The sequence below is a fragment of the Mobula birostris genome, chromosome 8 (genome assembly GCF_030028105.1).
Source record: "Mobula birostris isolate sMobBir1 chromosome 8, sMobBir1.hap1, whole genome shotgun sequence".
Classification (NCBI taxonomy): Eukaryota; Metazoa; Chordata; class Chondrichthyes; order Myliobatiformes; family Myliobatidae; genus Mobula; species Mobula birostris.
In genome coordinates, this window is record NC_092377.1 from 158426554 (window position 1) to 158447711 (window position 21158).

The 21158-nt window shown below is 44.5% G+C and overlaps 1 protein-coding gene across 8 annotated transcripts in view; it reads right to left on the minus strand.

The window, feature by feature from the left end:
* Positions 1-21158, minus strand: part of LOC140201862 (ankyrin-1-like) — a 302101-nt gene that overhangs the window by 21011 nt on the left and 259932 nt on the right. For 7 of the 8 annotated variants that reach the window (XM_072266606.1, XM_072266608.1, XM_072266605.1 and 4 more), the window contains 2 exons: positions 17109-17511; positions 1082-1174 (listed from right to left, as the gene is read on the minus strand). In XM_072266606.1, coding sequence (XP_072122707.1) covers positions 1082-1174; positions 17109-17511 — 496 coding nt within the window. The remainder of the gene's footprint in view (positions 1-1081; positions 1175-17108; positions 17512-21158) is intronic. The other variant, XM_072266604.1, reaches the window with a different exon arrangement.

Consider the following 21158-nt stretch of genomic DNA (forward strand, 5'->3'; position numbering starts at 1 on the left):
TAGCATATCTCTGACTAAACTCTTACTTGTTCCAAGTAAGTGCTGCAGGAACACTGACGAGCAAAAAAAAAAGTTTCCTGGACCAGAGCAGGCTTTCATTTGCTGGAGTTTCAGTTGCTTTAGCTGTTGCTCATTGTCCATTAGAAGCCCTCTGTCGCCATGGTTACATGGCGGTGTGTGACTGTTGGCGCCATCTTCTTGAGTTCTGCAAGTTGCATTTAAAATGGAGCTCAGATGTCCTGCAGTTAACATGGATTTTAAAGTCTGTGATCTGATCACCAGGCCGATGTCTCCAATGTATGACGTGTGGCTTTCTTTACAATGCAGCACCATTCCCAGTGAGGTCACTGTCCCATTGTGGTTCCGGTCTCAGTTCTAGTGCCATGCTAGCTCCAGGGCTAAAAAAAATCTCACAAGAGGTCCAGGCTTCAATCCAACTCACTACTGACTCATCAAATTTCACATGAACCCTCACCTTTAGCACTCGATGCACGAGGCACTGTGCCTTTAACTGTAACAGAGCCTGCTTGGATCTCACCCACTGCATACTGTCAACATGTAAGCTGCCATCTCTCTCTCTCTCTCTCTCTCTCTCTCTCTCTCTCATACATATGTATATAAAGTCAGACAAAGTCTTCCAATCCCAAGTATTTCTCTCAGAGTTTAGTCTTGTCAATTGGAGACACAAGAAGCTGCAAATACTAGAATCAGGAGCAACAAACAACCTGCTGGAGAAATTGAACAGCTGGAGCAGCAGCTGAGTCCAGATGTAGCGTCTTGGCCTGATAAAGACGCCGATCCCTTCCCCCTTCGCAGATACCACTTGACCAGCTGAGTTCCTCCAGCAGATTGCTTGCCCTTCAGACATGCACATTTTGATTTCCTACATAGGGGAGACTTTTCAGAATCAACACCTTTGGGCATCAGTTGTGTTCACTCCACTTAAAGCCATGCTTCACAGAGATCATTGTCACCAGCACTCTGCACCTCCACACACACCAGGCAAACAACACCAACATGCAACCACGCAGTTTACCTAAGCCCCCCGACTAAGGGGCAGCCACTACAATCCAGGCTCTACCTTAACAATCAGCCTCCTTCGGATGATCCTGGTAGTGACGATCTCCTCATCGTCGGAGCTGGTCTCGTTCTCCCCGAGCTCCTTGTCTAGCTCCTGGTGGATATATTTCAGCACAAATTGCACAGTGTTGGAGACAATTTGGAAGACATTTTGACAGCTGACGAGGAAAAAGCCGAGCAGCACCAGGCTGATAAGGAACTCACTAAGCAGTGTCAGCATCCTCCCGCTGCATGGCCACCAAAATCAAAAGATGGCTGCAAGCACACAGGGTAATTTTAGGTGCTTCGCTCTTGCCGCTAAATCCCTGTCAGCACATGGGGAATGCTCCCAGGACATTTGATCTCTGCGAGCAACTGTTATGCAGCCTCCAGTCAGAGCTCCAGACAGAACTCGCTCAGGGGACGTCAAGGTTGAGTATTGATACACACTCAGTGCCCGCTTTATTAGGGGCACCTGTACAGCTGCTCCTTAATGCAAATATCTAATCAGCCGATCATGTGACAGCAACTTAATGCATAAAAGCATGCAGACCTGGTCAAGAGGTTCAGTTCTTGTTCAGACCGAACACAAGAATGGGAAGGAATGGGCATCACGGTAGGGCAGAGGTTAACACGATGCTTTTACAGCTTGGGGCTCAATTCCGGCGTCATCTATAAGGAGTTTGTATGTCCTCTCAGTGGGATGCTTGGGTTTTTTTTCCTCACAGTCCAAAGATATGCTGGTAGGTTAACTGGTCATTGTAAATTGTCCCGTGATTAGGTTCGAGTTTAATCGGAGTTCTTGGGGGTTGCTGGACTGCAGAGGCACAAAGGACCAGAAGGGCCTTCTCTGTGCTGTACCACAAATAAAATAAAATAAAATAAAATGTGATCCAAGTGACTTAGACTGTGGAATGATTGTTGGTGCCAGGCAGGGTGGTTTGAGTATCTCAGAAACTGCTGATCCCCTGGGACTTTCATGCACAAGTCTCTAGAGTTTACAGAGAATGGTGTGAAAAACAAAAAATAACATCCGGTGAGTGGCAGTTCTGCGGGTAAAAACACCTTGTTAATGAGAGAGATCAGAGGAGAACGGTCAGACTGGTTCAAGCTGACAGGAAGGAGACAGTAACTCAAATAATCACACGTTACAACAGTGGTGTGCAGAAGAGCATCTCTGAATACCAAACACATCGAACCTTGAAGTGGATGGGCTACGGCAGCAAAGGACCACACTGGGTTCCACTCATGTACCGAATAAAGTGGCTACTGAGTGTACAATAGAGTGACTGGTCTAAGGGAAAGTGGAGCTAGTGATAGAGTTGTGCTAATGTTGACACATCATGTGCAGTCCTTGTCAGGAGCTCCTCTTTCGAAATGCACAACCTTCACCATTTCTGGCTCAAAATCCTGGAATACCCTCCCTATCAGCATTATACCCACACCCCAAGAACTGTGGCTGTTCAAGATGTCAGCTGACCACCATCTCAAGGGTAGCGAGGAATGGGTAACTAAACACTGTCTCTGTCCGTGAAGCCCAAACCATTGAATGAATATAAAAACTGACTGACTTGCAAATTTTTCCATTAGAGACTGTTATTTAGTGAAATTTCTTTCTAAACGTGGTCCAAGATTGAAATTTGCAGCATAGAAAGCAGGCTACTCAGCCCATCATGACAAATGCTAGTTAAATGTTGCTGATTCCAGCTCTTTGCTGATCTCCATGTGCTCATCCAGAAATCAAAGTACCCTTGCTATGACACAGAGATCAGACTCATAAGCAATATTCCAGACTAGGTACACAAAATGCTGAAGGAACTCAACAGGTCGGGCAGCATCTATGGAGTTGAGTAATAGATAGGTAGATAGATAGATAGATATACTTTATTGATCCTGAGGGAAATTGGGTTTCGTTACAGCCGCACCAATGTTTTGGGCTGAGACCCTTCATCAGAACCCTTCATCCAGCTGCTGTCTCAACAGAACCTTAGATAAGTGGAACAGGCCATCACTGATTCCCCTCGGAATATCAAATCCCTTCACAATATTGGCCAACATGCCAAGTACTTTCTTGATTGCTTGCTGAGCATTAACTTTCCACCATTTGTGTACAAGGGCACCCAGATCATGGTGAACACCAAACCTTTTCAAACTATCACACTTGGAAAGTGCACAACCTTTCAGTATTTTTTTTTACTAAAGTGGATGACCTGACATTTTTCCACATTATATTCCACCTGCCATGTCCTTGCCCATTAACCTATGCTGGCGATAGCCCTCTTTGAATCCCCATCACTTTGTATGGTAGTAACCAGTTTAATATCAATTGCAGCCAACTTGTTAACAACCTCCCAAGCTGGAAATAATTCATTTACTATTACTCCTCAATTTCAATGCTCAGTCCAAGCCAATAGTACAAGCCGCCATCTTGTATGTTCAAATTTTGTTCATAACTTCTCATTTAGCACTATTGAAATGTCCAAATGCACCACAGCTTGTTTTCCAGTTTGTCATGCTCAGTACAACCAAAAAACACTGATGAGTTTGTCAGTTACAATTTCTTCTTCATATATCCATGCTGTCTCTGCTCAGTATTATCACTTTCTGAATGACCTGATATTTCTCTGATAAGTACATGGACAGGAGGGGTATAGAAGGCTATGATCTAGGTATGGTGCCGATGGGATTAGGCAGAGAAATAGCTTGACATGGACTAGATAAGCCAAAGGGACTGTTTCTGTGGTCTAGTGCTCTAGGACTCTATCACGGAAACCAACCTTCCCTTCATGAACGCTGTCTATACTTGCCCCCTCGGTAAAGCGGCCAGCACAATCAAAGACATCACCCACCCCGGACAATCTGTCTTCTCCCACCTCCTATCAGTCAGAAGATACAAAATAACTCGGAAAATGTGTAGCTCAGGTGGTTGATTGCTGGGTGGAGTTGTTTTCCAATCTCGGCAATTCATTCGCAAACGTTCCATCACCATACGAGGAGACGTCATCAGTGTGCTGTTCACTTGTAATGTGTCCTCTGAATACTTGGCTTTTATATACTTATCAGTCATTGTGACGTAGAGAGCAAGTCTCAGTGCTGATTGGTTGCGTAGCAAAATCTGTGATCAATCAGCGATGAGACTCCGTCCCTACATCACAATTGAGCTTCCATAATAATGACCAGTCAACTGTTTGATAAGTATATAAACGCCAAGCATTTGGAGGACACACCACAAATGAACAATGAACTGATGATGTCTCCACATATGATGCCAAAACATTCGCAAATGGATTGCCAAGATCAGAGAACAACTCAACCCAACCAGAAGATACAAAAGTCAGAAAGCATGCACCATCAGGCCTAAGGACAGCTTCTGTCTTGCTGTTGTAAGTGTGTTAAACAGTCCACGTGTACAATAAGGTGGACTCATGACTTCACCATCTATCACATTTATAGCCCCCTTTTTTTTAAAGCTACTGAAAACACGAAATACAAACATCAAGTATTTACAAGACAGCGAACAAATTAAAATTAAAATACAATTAGTACTGTCTATACAACAGTTAGTTCCCTGAGGGGCCCACTGTTCCCAGAAATCCCTCACTGTACCCCATGGTGACCGCATGCTCCCTCTCCAAGGACACCAGGGCTCCAACATATCCCCAGAAGAGGTGCAGTCCTCCACTATTTCTGGGAGATTTTCTTCTGTGAGCACAGATACAAATGTCTGTTCTTCTGCCAGCCCATTATCCCTCTATATCAGGGGTTCCCAGCTCTTCTTATGCCACGGACCTCTACCATTAACCAAGGGGTCCGTGGATCCCAGGTTGGAGACCTCTGCTCTATATAATTTCGGTTGTGTCGGTCTGTCAGGGACCCACATTATCTTTTCCAAATCCTTTCCTTCATTCATTATGTGGTTGATGCAACCCAGTCCATCACAGGCAAAAAGCTCTCCCCACCATTTACAAGAAGTGCTGCCACATTAAATGAGAGGAAACTTAAATTCCTGGGCCATGTCATCAGAAAGGGAGAAGTAGAATGCCTTACATTACAAGGCCGTATGCCTGGGAAACGCGGAAGAGGGAAGCAAAGAAGAAAATATATGGACTCTGTGAAAGAACTAACAGATCTAAGTGAGCGAAATATCATTGATGCTGCGAGGGATCGTTCGATGTGGGGAGCCATGATTGCCCAAGTGTGTAACGTGCAAGGCACATGAAGAAGAAGCTGCCACAAGGAAGCAACTCTCAACTTCAAGGACCCTCACCACCCAGGCCACGCTCGCTTCTACCATCAGGCTCCTGGACCAGGATGGATAACTTCACTCAGCTCAACTCTGAACTGATTCTACAACTTATAGACTCTACAATTTATGTTCTCAGTATTATTTATTTATATTTTATGTGCGCGATCTGTCTTTTGCACACTGGTTGACTGCCAGTCTTGCTTTATGTATAGATTTTCATAAATTCTGTTGTATTGCTTTAAATGCCTGCAAGAAAATTAATCTTAAGGCAGTAGATGGTGACACATCTATACTTTAATAATAAATTTACTTGGATTATTTGTAATTCTATTTTGTTTCTATATCCTCAAACTTACTGCTTTTTTTTTAGCAACTTTTTCTGCTATTTTCTTTAACTCTTGATTTCCATGGCTAGACTACTTGTCTTTTTTGACTTAAGTGCATAGATATTACATGTAAATGAATACAAAATGTACAGTATTAAACAAGTGATAGTTAACATTTCTTTAAACATTAGTCATTACTTGTTCAGTACACACACTTTAAAATCGTTTTCCCAATCTAACATGGCCAGCTCAAGCCGTATGTCTTTCTTTGGATCATGGGTCCCTAACCTGGGGTCCAAGGACACCTTGCTTAATGATATAGGTCCATGGTTGGCATAAAAAGGTTTGGGAATTCAAGAGTAACACACACACACACACACACACGTGGTGGAAGAACTCAGCAAGTCAGGCAGCATCTATGGAGAGGGATAAACAGTTGATGTTTTGGTCCAGGGGTTCCCGTCCATTTTTTTATGCCATGGATCAATACCATTAAGCAAGGGGTCCGTGGACCTGGGGTTGGGAACCCCTGTTGTGGACCGAGACCCTTTATCAGGTCTCAGTGTACAAATCCGTGTACATGTGATACATAAATCTGAATCTGAATATCAGGTTAGTAGGTTAATGGCCTGTCATGAGAACGCAGGTAGAATATATTTCAGTGAAAATTACTGGGGGAGTGGGCGAGCAGGCATGGACTCAATGAGCCAGATAGGTTCCTTTGATGTTGTGGGGAATCGTGAAAGTACAGAGCATGATAGACTAAAACAGCCCTAGTTTTACACAATACCTATGAACCCCAACACAGTGAAAATGGGTGAAGTGTTTGCACAGAAAAGGCAGGAAGAAACTGGATTCATGCTGGGTGCAACAGGACATAAGATCAGTGTAAGATATTGTGTACCGTAGTACACCATTCAAGTCCGTAGGCGAACACTCCATTACCTTGATTCCTGATATATCCCATTTACCAATGGATGAAGCTCAAATGTCTTCCTGCTATAAACATCACTGCATTTCCACAAGGATAAGAATGGCCTCACTGAACTTCACTAAAGAAATGGTTGCACAAGCAGCACTGGAGTTGGGTGCTGGTGCTGGGCAGTGGCACCCTGTTTCATGTTTTCCACAGTGATGACTGGAACTCGACTAAGGGAGTTTCAATCGGAGAGTTTGCCCAGAGTACAAGTCCAAGTGCTCTTCCATCTCCCACTGAATGAAAAGCAGCCCACGTCAGCAGGAGATCAGATAACCTTGTCGCCTGCTCCATTTCCCACATGACCGAACTTCAGAATTAACTCATTGTCTTAGCTGTGAGGACAGGTGGCACAAACTTGTTTTTATTTACTTATTGAGATACAGCGCGGAATAGCTGCGATGCCCAGCAATCCCCTGATTTAATCCTAGCGTAATCATGGGATAATTTACAATGCCCAATTGACCTACCAACTGGTACATCTTTGGACTGTGGGAGGAAACCAGATCACCCGGAGGAAACCCACACAGTTATGGGGAGAATGTACAAACTTCATACAGGCAGTGGTGGGAATTGAACCCAAGTTGCCCGTACTACAAAGCGTTGTGCTAACCACTAAGCTACCGTGCCACCCTGTGCTGGCAGAGTTTTCACTGGAGTGCCGGAGGCAGCAGGGAGATCTGACGGATGTTTATAAAACTTCTGAAAGGCATAGATAGGGTAGACAGTTAGAGTCCTTCTCCTTGGGTAGGAATATTAAATTCTAGAGGGCACAGGTTGAAGGTTGGTGGGGGGGGCGGATAGGTTTTAAGGAGAATTATGAGGCAAATTTTTGTTTTAAATGCAAAGAGTGATAGATGCCTGGAAGGTGCTGCAACGGAAGGGTGGAAACAAACACAATAGCAATGTTTAAGAGTACATTTAGATGTGCAGAGAATGCAGGGATATGACGATGTGCAGGCAGGTGGGATTAGTTTGGACTGGCATCAAGGTTAGCACAGACATTGTGGGACGAAGAGCCTGCTCTTGTACAATACTGTTCTATATTCAAAGTCTGCAAAAAAAAAATGCTTTTGGTCATCCTCAGGACGTGGGCAATGTGGTAAGAAAGGAATCTTTTCCTTTTGTATAAGGATCAGAATCAATGAGCACCAGCATTGTGAGCAAAACCTGAAACCTGGCATGAAGCTCCTGGTCTACCTAGGGGCACTGTCCCCTGCCCTTGGGCACATTTCAGAGACACGGATTACTACAGCAGTCACCTCCCTAAGCAGGTGTCTGTCAGCCCAGTCACTGAGTGCCATGAGGGAAAGAGTCAAACCAATTACCTCGAACAACCGGCCCCCACTGCACAATATCACACCCTAACTTCAATAGTCCATAGTGGGAGCCTGACAAATACAGATCGCTTCCCCTGCACTGGGAGCCATTTCACATTGAGGGGAGATATTGATAACAAAATTCCACTTTGACTCCAGTGAGCCAGCACAGCCTATGGTCAGAGGTGGGGAAAAATGTCACAGAGTCATAAAATGCCACAGCATAGAGACAGGCCCTTCAGCCCATCTAGTCTGTGCCAAACCATTAATCTATTTTGTCCCATCGACCTGCAGCCAGACCACAGGCCCCCATACTCCTTCCATCCATGTACCTATCCAAATTTCTCTTAAACATTGAAATCGCCCCCTGCATTCACCACTTCTGTTGGCAGCTTGTTCCACACTTTGAATGAAGAAGCAACCTCTCATGTTCCCTTTAAACATTTCACCTTTCACCCTTAAACCATGATCTCCAGTTGGAATCTCACCCAGCCTTCGTGGGAGAAGCCTGCTTGCATTTACCCTACCGGTACCCCTCATAATTCTATATAAACCTATCAACTTTCCTTTCATTCTCCTCCACTCGGAATAAGGTCCTTTCTCTATAACACAGGTCCTCAAGTCCCAGCAACATCCGTGAAAATTTCCTCTGCACTCTTTCAATCTTACCTACATCTTTCCTGTAGGTAGGTGAATGAAACTGCACTCCAAATTAGGCCTTACCTATGCCATATACAATTTCAACATAACATCCCAACTCTTGTACTCAGTACATTGATTTATGAAGGCCAGTATGTCAAAAGCTTTCTTAAAGACTCTATCTACCTGTGACACCACTTCCAAGGAATTATGGATCTGTATCCCCAGATCCCTCTGTCCTACTGCACTCCTCAGTGCCCTACCACTTACTGTGTAAGGTATACTCTGACTGGTCCTCCCAAAGTGCAACACCTCACACTAATCTAAGCTGCCAGTCTTTCCCCTCTTGCAACCAGGTCTCACTAATGGTTACAATGTCATAATTCCATGTGCTGATCCATGCCTCGAGCTCCATCCCCTTTCTTACAACACTCAGTGCACTGAAATATATGTAGCTCAGAACATTAGTCCCACCACGCTCCACCTTTTGATTCCTGTCGTTGTAGGCTTAACAATCATCTTTCTCCACAACCACTGAACTATCTGTTCTGGTGTTCTGGTTCCCATGCCCCTTCAACTCTAGTTTAATCTCCCCCCCCCCCCCACCCCCGTGTTTCACTAGCAACTTTCCTGCTAGGATATTAGCCCCCACCTCCCCTCCAGTTCTGGTGCAAACCATCCCTTCTGTAGAGGTCCCAGCTTCCCTAGAAGAGAGCCCAATGATCCAAAAATCTGAAGCCCTTCCTCCCGCACTATCTTCTTAGCCACATGTTAAACTGTATGATCCTCCTCTTTTTGGCTTCACTAGTACGTGTCACAGGTAGCAATCCTGAGAACATAACTGAAGCACCTTCAATTACTCCAAAAGACTGAGGTTTGGTAAAATACTGAAAGGCTTTTATTCGCTGTACTATACGACCTCCACAGTGAGTGTCTGCCCCCGGACTGAGGGGGAGGGGCAAGGCGAACACCTTTATACAGGACTCTGTGGGAGGAGCCACATGGGCAGTCAGCAGAGGGGCGTGTCCAGACAGGTAACCGAGTTACAACATATATACATGGTTTACCACAATAACCCTGGCGCTCCTGTCCTTTAACTCAGCACCCAACTCTCTGTACTCACTTCACCTTGTCACCCATCCTACCCACGTCATTGGTACCAGCGTGGACCATGATCTCTGGCTGCTCACCCTCCCAGTTAAGAATTGTATGGACCTGATACAAGATGTCACTGACCCTGGCACCTGGGAGGCAACAAACCATCCGGGAATCTCATTTTTGTCTGCAGAATCTTCTTTCTGTTCCCTGACAGATGAATCCTATATCATCACAGCTCGCATCTTAGCACCACAGCTTGCCTCTTTTCACCCTGCTTCCCTTCTGAGCAACAGAGCCACACTTAGTGCCAGAGACCTGACTGCTGTGGAGTTCCTCCAGCACTTTGTGTCTGCTGCTTTGGCTTTCTTTGCTTTCTTGGAAGAAGTAGAAGATTCCAGGGCACTCATTCAAAGAACAGCAGAAGAGTTATCCCATCATGTACTGGCCAGTTTTAACTCCTTAATCAACACCACTGGGAGATTATCTTGTCATTAACAAACTGTTGTTTATGTGGGAACACAACTTGGCTTCGTTACAAAGCAATTCCTTGATCTTAAAATGCGTTGGAATGCTATATAAAATCAAGTGATTTCTTTTCTGTATATGGGTAGGAAGTGACGGCTTCCCGACATGTCGGTCAATGGCTTTGTGTTGTGCCAACCCTTTAACCTACTCCAAGATCAACCTAACCTTCCCCCCTCACCTAGGCCTCCATTTTTCTATCTACATGCCAAGCTAAAAGGCTTTTAAACATCCTTAATATATCTACCTCCACACTACCTCTGGCGGTGTGCTCCTCGCACCTACCACACTCTGTGTAAAAACCTACCTCTGATATCCCCCTATGCTTTCCTCCAATTGCCTTAAAATTATGCCTGCTTGTACTAGCCATTTTCACAGTAGTAAAGTGTCTCTGGCTATCCACTACATGCCTCTTATCATCTTGTATACCTCTATCTGGCTGCCTCTCATTCTCCTTCGCTCCAGAGAAAATTACTAGCTCCTCCAGCCTCTAGGTAAATCTCCTCTGCGCTCTCTCTAAAGCTTCCACATCTTTCCTATAATGAACTGATCAGGGCTGAACACAGAACTCACAAGTGTGATCGAACTGGAATTTTACAGAGCTGCAGCACTACCTCACAGCTCTTGGATTCAATCCCCCGAGATGACCAACGCACCATACATCTTTTTAACTGCCCTATCAACTTTGAGGGATCTATGGATGTGAACCCCAAGACCTCTCTGTTTCTCCACACTGTTAATAATTCTGCCATTAACCAAAGTTGACCCTCCAAAGTGAAACTCTTCACACTTTTCCAAAGTGATCCATCCTCCTGATGTAAACTAGAGGAAAATGGAGTCCAGCCATGATTTAATCAAAGAGAAGCATTAGGATCTATCTAGGTCTAATTAAACATTGCATGACAGATGACTTTGAGAAATCTCACATGCACATGATTTCAACTGGGAGGAAAAGATTTGAAAGCAATCAGGGTATCAGGAGTGACAGAAAGGAGACCTAGAACTCATCCATCTGCCTTTGGGTTCTGTGACGGACAACTTGTTCATCTGCAAATTATCTAAACTAAATTTTTAGTTTCTAAGAATTGTTCTTGCATTTGGAAATCATTTGTAGAATGTAAATCCTTTATAAGTTAGGAAGCTGGCTGCTGATAGTTGAAACGAGGTGAGTGGGGAAGTGGGTGGGTGGGGGAGGGGGAAATGAAGTGCGAAGCTGGAGGTGACAGGCCGAAGAGGTAAAAGGCTGAAGAGGAAGGAATCCAATAGGAGAGGACAGCAGATTGTAACGTTTTGTAACTTCAAACCATTAAATTAATTCAAAGGAAGACTCGGGAGTTCGTGATGCAGGTCTAACTTCGAGTTTACTTTAAGCGAGGTGCACACATATCATGTGGTAGCATAATGACTTATGCAAATCATGTACTTATACATATAGCCTGAAATTAATTATTTAAATGAACAAGAATCCTTCATCAACAACATATATACAAGATCACTCAAATATTATTGGAATATAAGAAACACAACATGGACCGTGGAAGAAAGGGAAGGAGGACAGGAACTAGAGGGAGGTGGGCAGGCAAGAAGAGGAGGGAGTGATAAGGTAACCCGATGTTTCGGGGCCTGAGGAAGGGTGTTGGCCTGAAAAAATCCACTGTTTATTTCCCTCCGCAGATGCTGCCTGACCTGGGCTATGCTGTGTGTTGCCCAGTATCTTTAGGGATCCTTGGCCATTGGTACAACTGACTCATTTCTCAAGTGCTCTTTCCCCTGGGTCAGGGGCCCCCAACCTTTTTTATGCCTTGGACCAATACCATGAAGCAAGGGGTCCACGGACCCCAGATTGGGAACCCCTGCTCTAGATAGGTAAACCCAGGGTTATTAGTTGTACTAACAATCAGTCAGCTGGGGTAACTTAGTGGTTTGAACAGCATCTGTAGGGAGAAAGGAATTAGTGACATTTCAGGTCAAAACCAAACACCCGGACTGAGAGTGGAGACAGGAGGCGGCCAGTATAAAGAGAAGAAGGGAAAAGGTGAGAAAGGAGAGTGAGGTGATTGGTGGACTGAGGAGGGGCACATGATGACAGGCAGGGGAGCGGAGGGGAGTAGGGATAGATTTGGGACAATGATAGGTGGAGGTAGAGGAAGAGATGGCTCCAGACTCCAGCACCTGCCATCTCATTTCTGCATCTGCTGTAGTGACAGCCATTGAGTGATCAATACTACTCTGAGAACATGAACTCTGAACAACCAAGCCTTCAGCTGGGATCAAAGCAGCCTATTTGCGGGATAAATCTGGATGGTCAGATATAATGCTAAAACTCATTCCTATATCCAGAAGCACGAGCTACCACATCTTGATCCAGGATGGAGATGCGACTGCAGATGCTGCAACTTGGGGCAACACACACAATGCTGGAGGAACTCGAGGGTCAGGCAGCATCAGTGGAAGGAAATGGACAGTCAATGTTTCAATTCGGGACCCTTTACCTGGACAGAATGCTGATGAAGGGCCCTCAGCCCAAAACTTTGACTGTCCACATTCCTCCATAGGCATCTTTATCCAAGCCCACCCCCGGAATCAGTAAGGCTCAGTTCCTTGCAGCTGGTAGTTGTTTGGAACTGGTGGCTGCAAAGCACTGTCCGATCTCCTCTGGTACAGTACAGTAAAGTTGGACGGACATGTTCCGAGTTCCCAGTTCCCAGACTATTCATCAGGGAGGGCAGAGGCTACGTCAGCCAGCAGCTATATCGGGAAGCATTCAGTGTGACACCACACTAGGCTGGGTCAGGCTGGCTGGAAGGGCTCACGTTCCTCCCGTCACTTTGCCCTTCATGCTAGGTTTATGCAGGCAACTCCTGATTTGGCCTGATTCACATGGCCTGGCCATCCCACAGTCTATTAATGTCTCAGACTCACTGTCACCAGCTTACAGCTTAAAATCAAAATAACAGTCCTTTCCTCTGGACTACATCGAGAAAATCCTTTCCCCTAATTCTCCCTTGGCAGAAATATCTAGCACTGTCTCCAAAGGTCCATTGCATATCCTCACTGCCAAACCTTCTGCTTAAACCCTTCCTTCACCTTCGGCCTAACAGGCAGCAGGTCTGTCTTAAGCCTAGTTGTCAGACCCACTGTTAATGTCAGGTTGGCTTTACAGCAGCTCGTATCAGTGGTGTGTTTCGGACCTCATGCCCTTCCAACTGACGTCTCTGAGGCAAGGAGCAAAATGACCTTCTCCTGATATCTCTCATTCCCAAATCCAAGAGGGATTATCTGAAGTAAATGCAGAACATTACCAGCTCTTACCACTGAAATAAATGCAATGCTCCTGGATGTTTGGACGAATCATTATGCAGGTGATGATTCACACATTCAGTGATTCAGGAACAGCTTCTCCTTCCCCATCAGATTTCTCAATGGACAATGAACCCATGAACATCACCTCACTATTTTTGTTTGCTCTCTTTTTGCACCACTTATTTAATTTCTATGTACACTTCTTATTGCAATTTATAGTTTATTTTAATATTATTATGAATTGCAATGCACTGCTGCAGCAAAACAATAAACTTCACGACTTAGGCTAGTAAAATTGAACCTGATACTTATTCTGAGGTGAGAACATTCTCCAGGGGATCTAGCAAAGACCTCTGCTGTAAATCTCCCGCTGGTTAATAAGGTTTTAAAAATACTTACACATTGATGCAATTTACAACTAGCTGTGGGATGTTAGATGACATTATATTCTGGTTAGGATAAACAAACTGGCTTTCCCACATTTCTCTTCCTACTTTACATTATAAAGTAGCGGACCGCACGACCCAATTTACATCGGTGGTGCGCAAGTGGAACAGGTCAAAAGCTTTAAGTTCCTCAGGGTCAATATCACAAATGACCTGACTGGGTCCAACCAAACAGAGTTCACTGCCAAGAAGGCCCACCAGTGCCTTTACTTCCTGAGAAAACTAAAGAAATTTGGTCTGTCCCCTAAAACCCTCACTAATTTTTATAGATGCACTGTAGAAAGCATTCTTCTAGGGTGCATCACAACCCGGTATGGAAGTTGTCCTGTCCAAGACCGAAAGAAGCTGCAGAAGATCGTGAACACGGCGCAGCACATCACACAAACCAATCTTCGATCCTTGGACTCACTTTACACCACACGCTGTCGGAGCAGTGCTGCCAGGATAATCAAGGACACGATCCACCCAGCCAACACACTTTTCGTCCCTCTTCCCTCCGGGTGAAGGCTCAGGAGCTTGAAGACTCGTACGGCCAGATTTGGGAATAGCTTCTTTCCAACTGTGATAAGACTGCTGAACGGATCCTGACCCGGATCTGGGCCATACCCTCCAAATATCCAGACCTGCCTCTTGGTTTTTTTGCACTACCTTACTTTCCATTTTTCTATTTTCTATTTATGATTTATAATTTAATTTTTTATATTACTAATTTTTACTATTTTTAATATTTAATATTTGTAATCCAGGAAGCAGGAAGCGCAGAATCAAATATCGCTGTGATAATTGTACGTTCTAGTATCAATTGCTTGATGACAATAAAGTATAAACTGTGTCCCTATTTAGTAAAACTCCGATAATTCCATACTTTGCTGAGGCTGCACTGGCATATTTCCTGGATCACCTTTAAATTCACTTTTTTTCTCGATGCTACTTGGTGCAATAATTTTTCCAATCGACCAGGATGTTTCGAGGGAGCATGGGAACTAGGGCCCTGGAGAGTGGTAAGGGATCATGTCAAACATTACCTGGTGAGCAAGATTCCAAACCACTGGGATTTTACAATACTCAGATAGTGGATAATCAGAGTTTTACACTGGACAACAAAGATTTTGCTTCCTAAATAGTTTTGGGTGCAGGTTATGGAGTTGACATGTGGCCAAGTGGTTAAGGCGTCGGTCTAGTGATCTGAAGGCCACTAGTTTGAGCCCCAGCTGAGGCAGCGTGTTGTGTCCTTGAGCAAGGCACTTAACCACACATTGCTCTGCAATGACACCGGTGCCAAGGTGTATTGGCTCTTGTGCCCTTCCCTTGGACAACATCGGTGGCATGGAGAGGGAGACTTGCAGCATGGGCAACTGCCAGTCTTCCATACAACCTTGCCCAGGCCTGCGCCCTGGAAACCTTTCAAGGCACAAATCCATGGTCTCACGAGACTAACGGATGCATATAAAAAATGGACTTTGGACTGCTGATCATGAAAATCAGTATGAAATTTCCCGATCATGCACCATTTTTTAAAAAATTGCCTATGTTTGTTATTTCAATTCATAATTCAAGTCAGAATAACTGATGCCAAGATTAAGGAAGATATTTTTGTTGGTCCAGAAATCAAACAGGTCATCACTGACAGGAAATTCGAAGTACTTCCACTGGGACCGAAGAAAATCACATGGAAGGCACTCAAGGATGTTGTTGAAATTTTTCTTGGAAACTACAGAAAACCAAATTATGTGGAGCTGGTTGACAACATGCTTCAAGCATACAAAACCACGAAGAGCAACATATCCCTAAATATTCATTTTCTGCATTTCCATTTAGACTTCTTCCCTGCAAATCTCAGCACTGTCAGTGATGAGCACAGTGAAAGGTTTCACCAGGACATTGCAGTCATGGAGAAACGGTATCAAGGCAACAGGAATGCATCAATGCAGGCTGATTATTGTTGGACACTTTAAGCAAGAAGCCTCAGACACTGAACACAAACAAAAATCATCAACAAAACATTTTCAGCTTAGTTGATCTATTGCAAAGCGTCAGCACCATTACGTAATTAAATGCATTATATTCAATAAAGGTTAATTGTTTAACCAAATTCCTACATGATACAAGTAGTCTGAAATTATACTGGTGCTCATCTTCAAGCAGTCTATCATATCTAAAAAAAAATCTGAGAGAGCAACAACTTTAAAAACATTTGATGTCCATTATAATTGTTTTGTGTGTTTATGGAGTCATAGAGCAATCCTGCATGAGAAACAAGCCTTTCAGACCAAACTTTTCTTGCCCTCTTCTCATTACTACCATGGGGGAGGAGATACAGGAGTCTGAAACCTCACACTCAATGTTTTAGGAACAGCTTCTGCACTATCAGGTTATTGACTGACCCACGAACCCATGGACACAACCGTGCTATTCCTCACTTGCACTATTTATTAATTTTATCTTTTGTAATTTATAATAACTTTTATGTCTTGTAGTGTACTGCTGTCACAAACCAAAAACATTTTACCACAACTGTCAGTGATGATAAACCTGGTTCTGATATCCATCCGAGTGGGTCCAATTGGGCCCATATCCTTCTAAACATTTTCTTTTTGTGTACCCATCTAAACATCTTAAATATTATAACTACACTGTTGAGTTTTTTTTTAGCAGTTCTCCTCATTCATTATGTTGGAAACCACTATTCTTTTTAATCATACTTTTTATAAGATTTGTACTTTTTAACGAACTCATGTCTTTTTCACACTGGCAGAAGGCGATATAGCAGTTAAAATAACGGTTTATCACCATTCTCATTACTTATTGGTTAAGTATTAGCACGTTACGCATGTGATGTAATTGTTTTAACTATGTAGCCTATTAGCTAGTTCATAACTATCTGAGGAATTTCTTTATCTTATCTATAAAAATGATATATTTTTCAGAAGTGCCATCTTTATTCTTTTGTCTTAGCATTAATTCCCCTCTTAGCATCATTTATTAGCTAATAGTTTAGTTTGATTAATATTTGTATGCTTGTTTGTACTCTAAAATAAACTGAAATCTTGGAATTAAGACTGCTCATCATTCCTGACTCCCGGAAGAACCCTGAGCATCAGAATATAAACAGAGATCCAACAGCCATTAGAGAGGTTTATCCAAGTGCTCAAAAACAGGGGAAAGAATTCTCACCTCCTCGCTTGAATTCACCACCTCCTCCTCCACAGTTATCCAACTGCTGCGCGGATCAACCACGTCCTGAACTGTTGAGCTGCCAGGGGTTGAACAAAGGGGACCTTGTACATCTTTCCGACGCAAGAAGGGAGGTGACTGCTTCTGCTCCATGTGCTCCACCAGCTGCGCGAGCCTCTCCTCAGTCTGCGTTCTGCTTGGGCTTTGCTTTATAGCGTGGGACAAGCTCTCGGCAGGCCACTGCTTCAGAACCTCGGCCCAAGCCTCCTTCTGCGATGCAATGAAGCCAGGCTTCCACGGCTCTGAAGTTGAGGTCATCACTGAAGTCCCTTCGAACTCAGGGACCCTCTCCCTCTCCTCCTGGACTGTTTGGTATGACACAGTGTAAGGTAGTGCTTGAGAGCTTTCAAAGAAAAGAAATTGACACAAGGTTAACTCCCTTCTGGGGGTGAGATGAAAAGGTATCTGAGCATGTACACCCAGTGGCCATCAGATTAGATACATTTGTACACCTGCTTGTTAATGCAACTATCTAATCAGCCTATCATGTGGCAGTAACTCAATGCATAAAAGCATGCAGGCACTGTCAAGAGGTTCAGTTGTTGTTCAGATCAAACATCAGAATGGGGAAAATGCAATCTAATTGACCTTGACTGTGGAATGATTGTTGGTGCCAGATGGGATGGCTTGAGTATCTCAGAAATTGCTGAATCTCCTTGAGTTTTCATGCACAACGGTCTCTAGAGTTTACAGAGGATGGTGCAAAAGATTAATAAACATCCAGTAAGTGGCGGTTCTGTGGGCAAAACTACCTGGTTAATGAGAGAGGTCAGAGGAGAATGGACAGACTGGTTCAAGCTAGTTGTAAGGAGACAGTAACTCAAGTCGCCATGTGTTACATCAGTGATATGTGGAAGCAGATGCACAACACATTGAACCTTGAAATGGTTGGGCTATAGCAGCAGAAAACATGAACATACAGAAGTACACTCAGGGGCTACTTTATTAGGTACCTCCTAATAAAGTGGCCACTGAGTGTGTGAGTAAGAACCTTGGGGAACTGCAAGTCAGCCACCTCCTGAGAGATCTCAGGAGCTTTATCTTTTCATACCCAGAAATTCCCAGCTGTAGAACCCAGTTGCAGTTTTTCATTTAGAGATTCAGCACGGTAACAGGCTCTTCTGGCACATGTAGCCCCGTGCTGCCTAATTACACCCTTGTGACCAGTTACTAAACGGTACGTCATTGGTCTGTGGGATTAAACCCACACAGTCACACGGAGAACATACACACTTGCTACAGGCAGTGATGGGAATTGAACCTGGGTTGCTGGTACTGTTATAGTGTTATGTGAAATGCTGCACTACCGTGCCGCCCCTACATTCCATCAATGCATTCAGTTCCCAGTTGAGTTAATAGGTAGGCAGATGGAACTACAGAGTCACTGAAACAGGCCCTTCGGCCCAGCAAGTTTCTGCTGACCATCAAGCACCCATTTATACTTAACCCGTTTCTTTCTCCCCACATGCCCCCGACTCAACCACTCACCTTCACCCAGAGGTAATTTTAGTAGCTAGCTGATTACTTGTGTGGCTTTGGCACACGGGAGGGCACTGGGGCACCCAGGGGAAACCCACACGTCACCTGAAGTGAGGATCGAACCTGAGTGACTGGAGATGCTGCTGGCAATTCTGACTCCCGTGTGTGTCTCTTGAAAGATGACACACACTTCCACATCAGCAATGCTGAATTTCATCCATGTGGTCTAACTGGACATGCTATAACTGCACAGTAACAGACATCATCGCCAGCATCCCCATCCCTGAAAGAGCTGTGATGTAACCATGGTTTGCTCTCACAACATTGGACCATGCCCACCTGAGCAGGTCCAGATTTGTTCCAAGAGTAGTCTACCGGCTTCCACCGAGGGGACCACTACCTTGGCATCAGGTTTGGAGTCCTGTGTGTCTTAGTGACTGATTGGAGTCAGGGCTTTATGCTTTGCTCTTGGTAGGGTCATCCATGTCAAACAGGTCAAAGGGTAGTGGCCAGACTAAGACTGGTCTACTGGTCCTCCTGGTTCAGGGACTCAGCTCAGGGCTAACAACCCTGACTGGTGAAACAAAATTATTATGGAAACAGCAATGAAGAATTCTTCTACATCGGAGTGTCACGGTATTCCTGAGTCTCCACCTGGATTCTGCATGACCGACAGTAGTGAAAACCAAGAGGAAGATGCTGGCACGATGAAGGAAGCCCTGACCACCATCAGAGATGGAGGCAACACTCACAACATGCTGGAGGAACTCAGCAGGTCGGGCAGCATCCATGGAAAAGATCGGTCGACGTCGACTGATCTTTTCCATGGATGCTGCTCGACCTGCTGAGTTCCTCCAGCGTGTTGTGAGTGTTGCTTTGACCCCAGCATCTACAGATTATTTTGTGTATCAGAGATGGAGGACCTTCCTTGCAGCTCCAAATGCCATTGGCATAACAGATAGTAAGTAAGTCTGCCAGTTTAGCAGAAGATGTTTCTTTTATTGAACTTGAGAGGGTTAATAGAAAGCTAGTAACCTTGTTAGCAAGGCAAATGCTGTTTTATTTAAGAGAGGGTCACTTTGCCTGGATTTCCTACCCTATCAGAAAGGAAGTATGAGGAGTATGCACTCTATACTTATAGAACATATACAGTACTCCTCATACTCGCTGTCTGATGCGTATGTACAGAGGAATAATTGAAAGGCCTACAGCTATATGGACAGGAAAGGAATGGAGGGTTATGGGCTGAGTGCAGGTCGGTGGGACCAGGTGAGAGTAAGAGTTCGGCACGGACTAGAAGGGCCAAGATGGCCTATTTCCGTGCTGTGATGGTTATATGATTATATGGTTATAGAGTGGACATGCAGAGGATGCTTCCTTTAGTGGGGTAGTCCAGGACCACAAGGCACAGCCTCGGAGTAGAAGGATATCCCTTCTGAACGGAGATGAGACAGAATTTCCCTAGCTAGAGGGTAATGAATCTGTGGAATTCACCACCAAGAATGGGTATATTTAAAGCGTAGGTAGTTAGGTAGTTAATTAGTAAGGGCATCAAAGGTGATGGGGAGAAGAAAGGAGAATGAGGTTGCGAGGGAAAATAAATCAGTTGAGATCAAACAGCAACGTAGGCTGAATGGCCTAGTGGACTAATTCTGCTCCAATATCTTGCGGTCTAATTTGACCATTCAAACCCTTCAGGTTTCCTACAGAAACAATATAAACAGTTGCTTTAGTGGACAGGAGGAACTGTTTCCAGCCTGTCATCCCATCACTGGCTCTACAGGGACTGAATGCACTGAAGGAACTTGTAACTGGGGTACACAAAGGCAAAGCGGAAATATCTTGGGATCTGGAACCACAAACAGGAGGAACTCAGCAGCATCTGAAGGGAAAAGGATGCAGGGTTTCAACTCAAAATGTTGACAGTCCCTTTCCTCCCACAGATGACGCTCGGCCGCTGAGTTTATCCAGCAGATCTTTTGCTACTGCAGCTGCCAGCACCTTCATTCTCTGGCTGTTGTTCCTCTCCGGGCCTTGTGGTGCATTGGGCGGCAACCTTGCCATTTCTTTCGCATTTGTCTGTTTTTTACGAGGCCGAGTTGCTAGCTCGATGCTCAACCCAGCACAGACGGAAAGCGTGCAAGGAGCTGGCCAGGTTCGAACACTGGACCACTCACCTTGAAGTCCATATGCCACTATGCACCAGCTGGCTTTCATTCCCTGATGTCTCCTGAAATCTCTCAGCTAGTGTCTCATTCTGAGGTGGGCTCTAAACTTCCCTGGACTGCTGTTTAGTAAGATGATAGCTGACAGAGAGTTCATTTCCCACCACTAACTTTGTCTGCTTTCCAATTAGCCTTCATTCCCACAGAAATGAGCATAAAAAAGCCTACCATCACCTTGCATATTCAACTACTCCACCACCAAACTTCTCTGGGGTAGAGTATTAAACAATTCTCTGAGAGGAGAAAATCATCCTCACCTCCCTCGTAAGTGGATGACTCTCTTTGT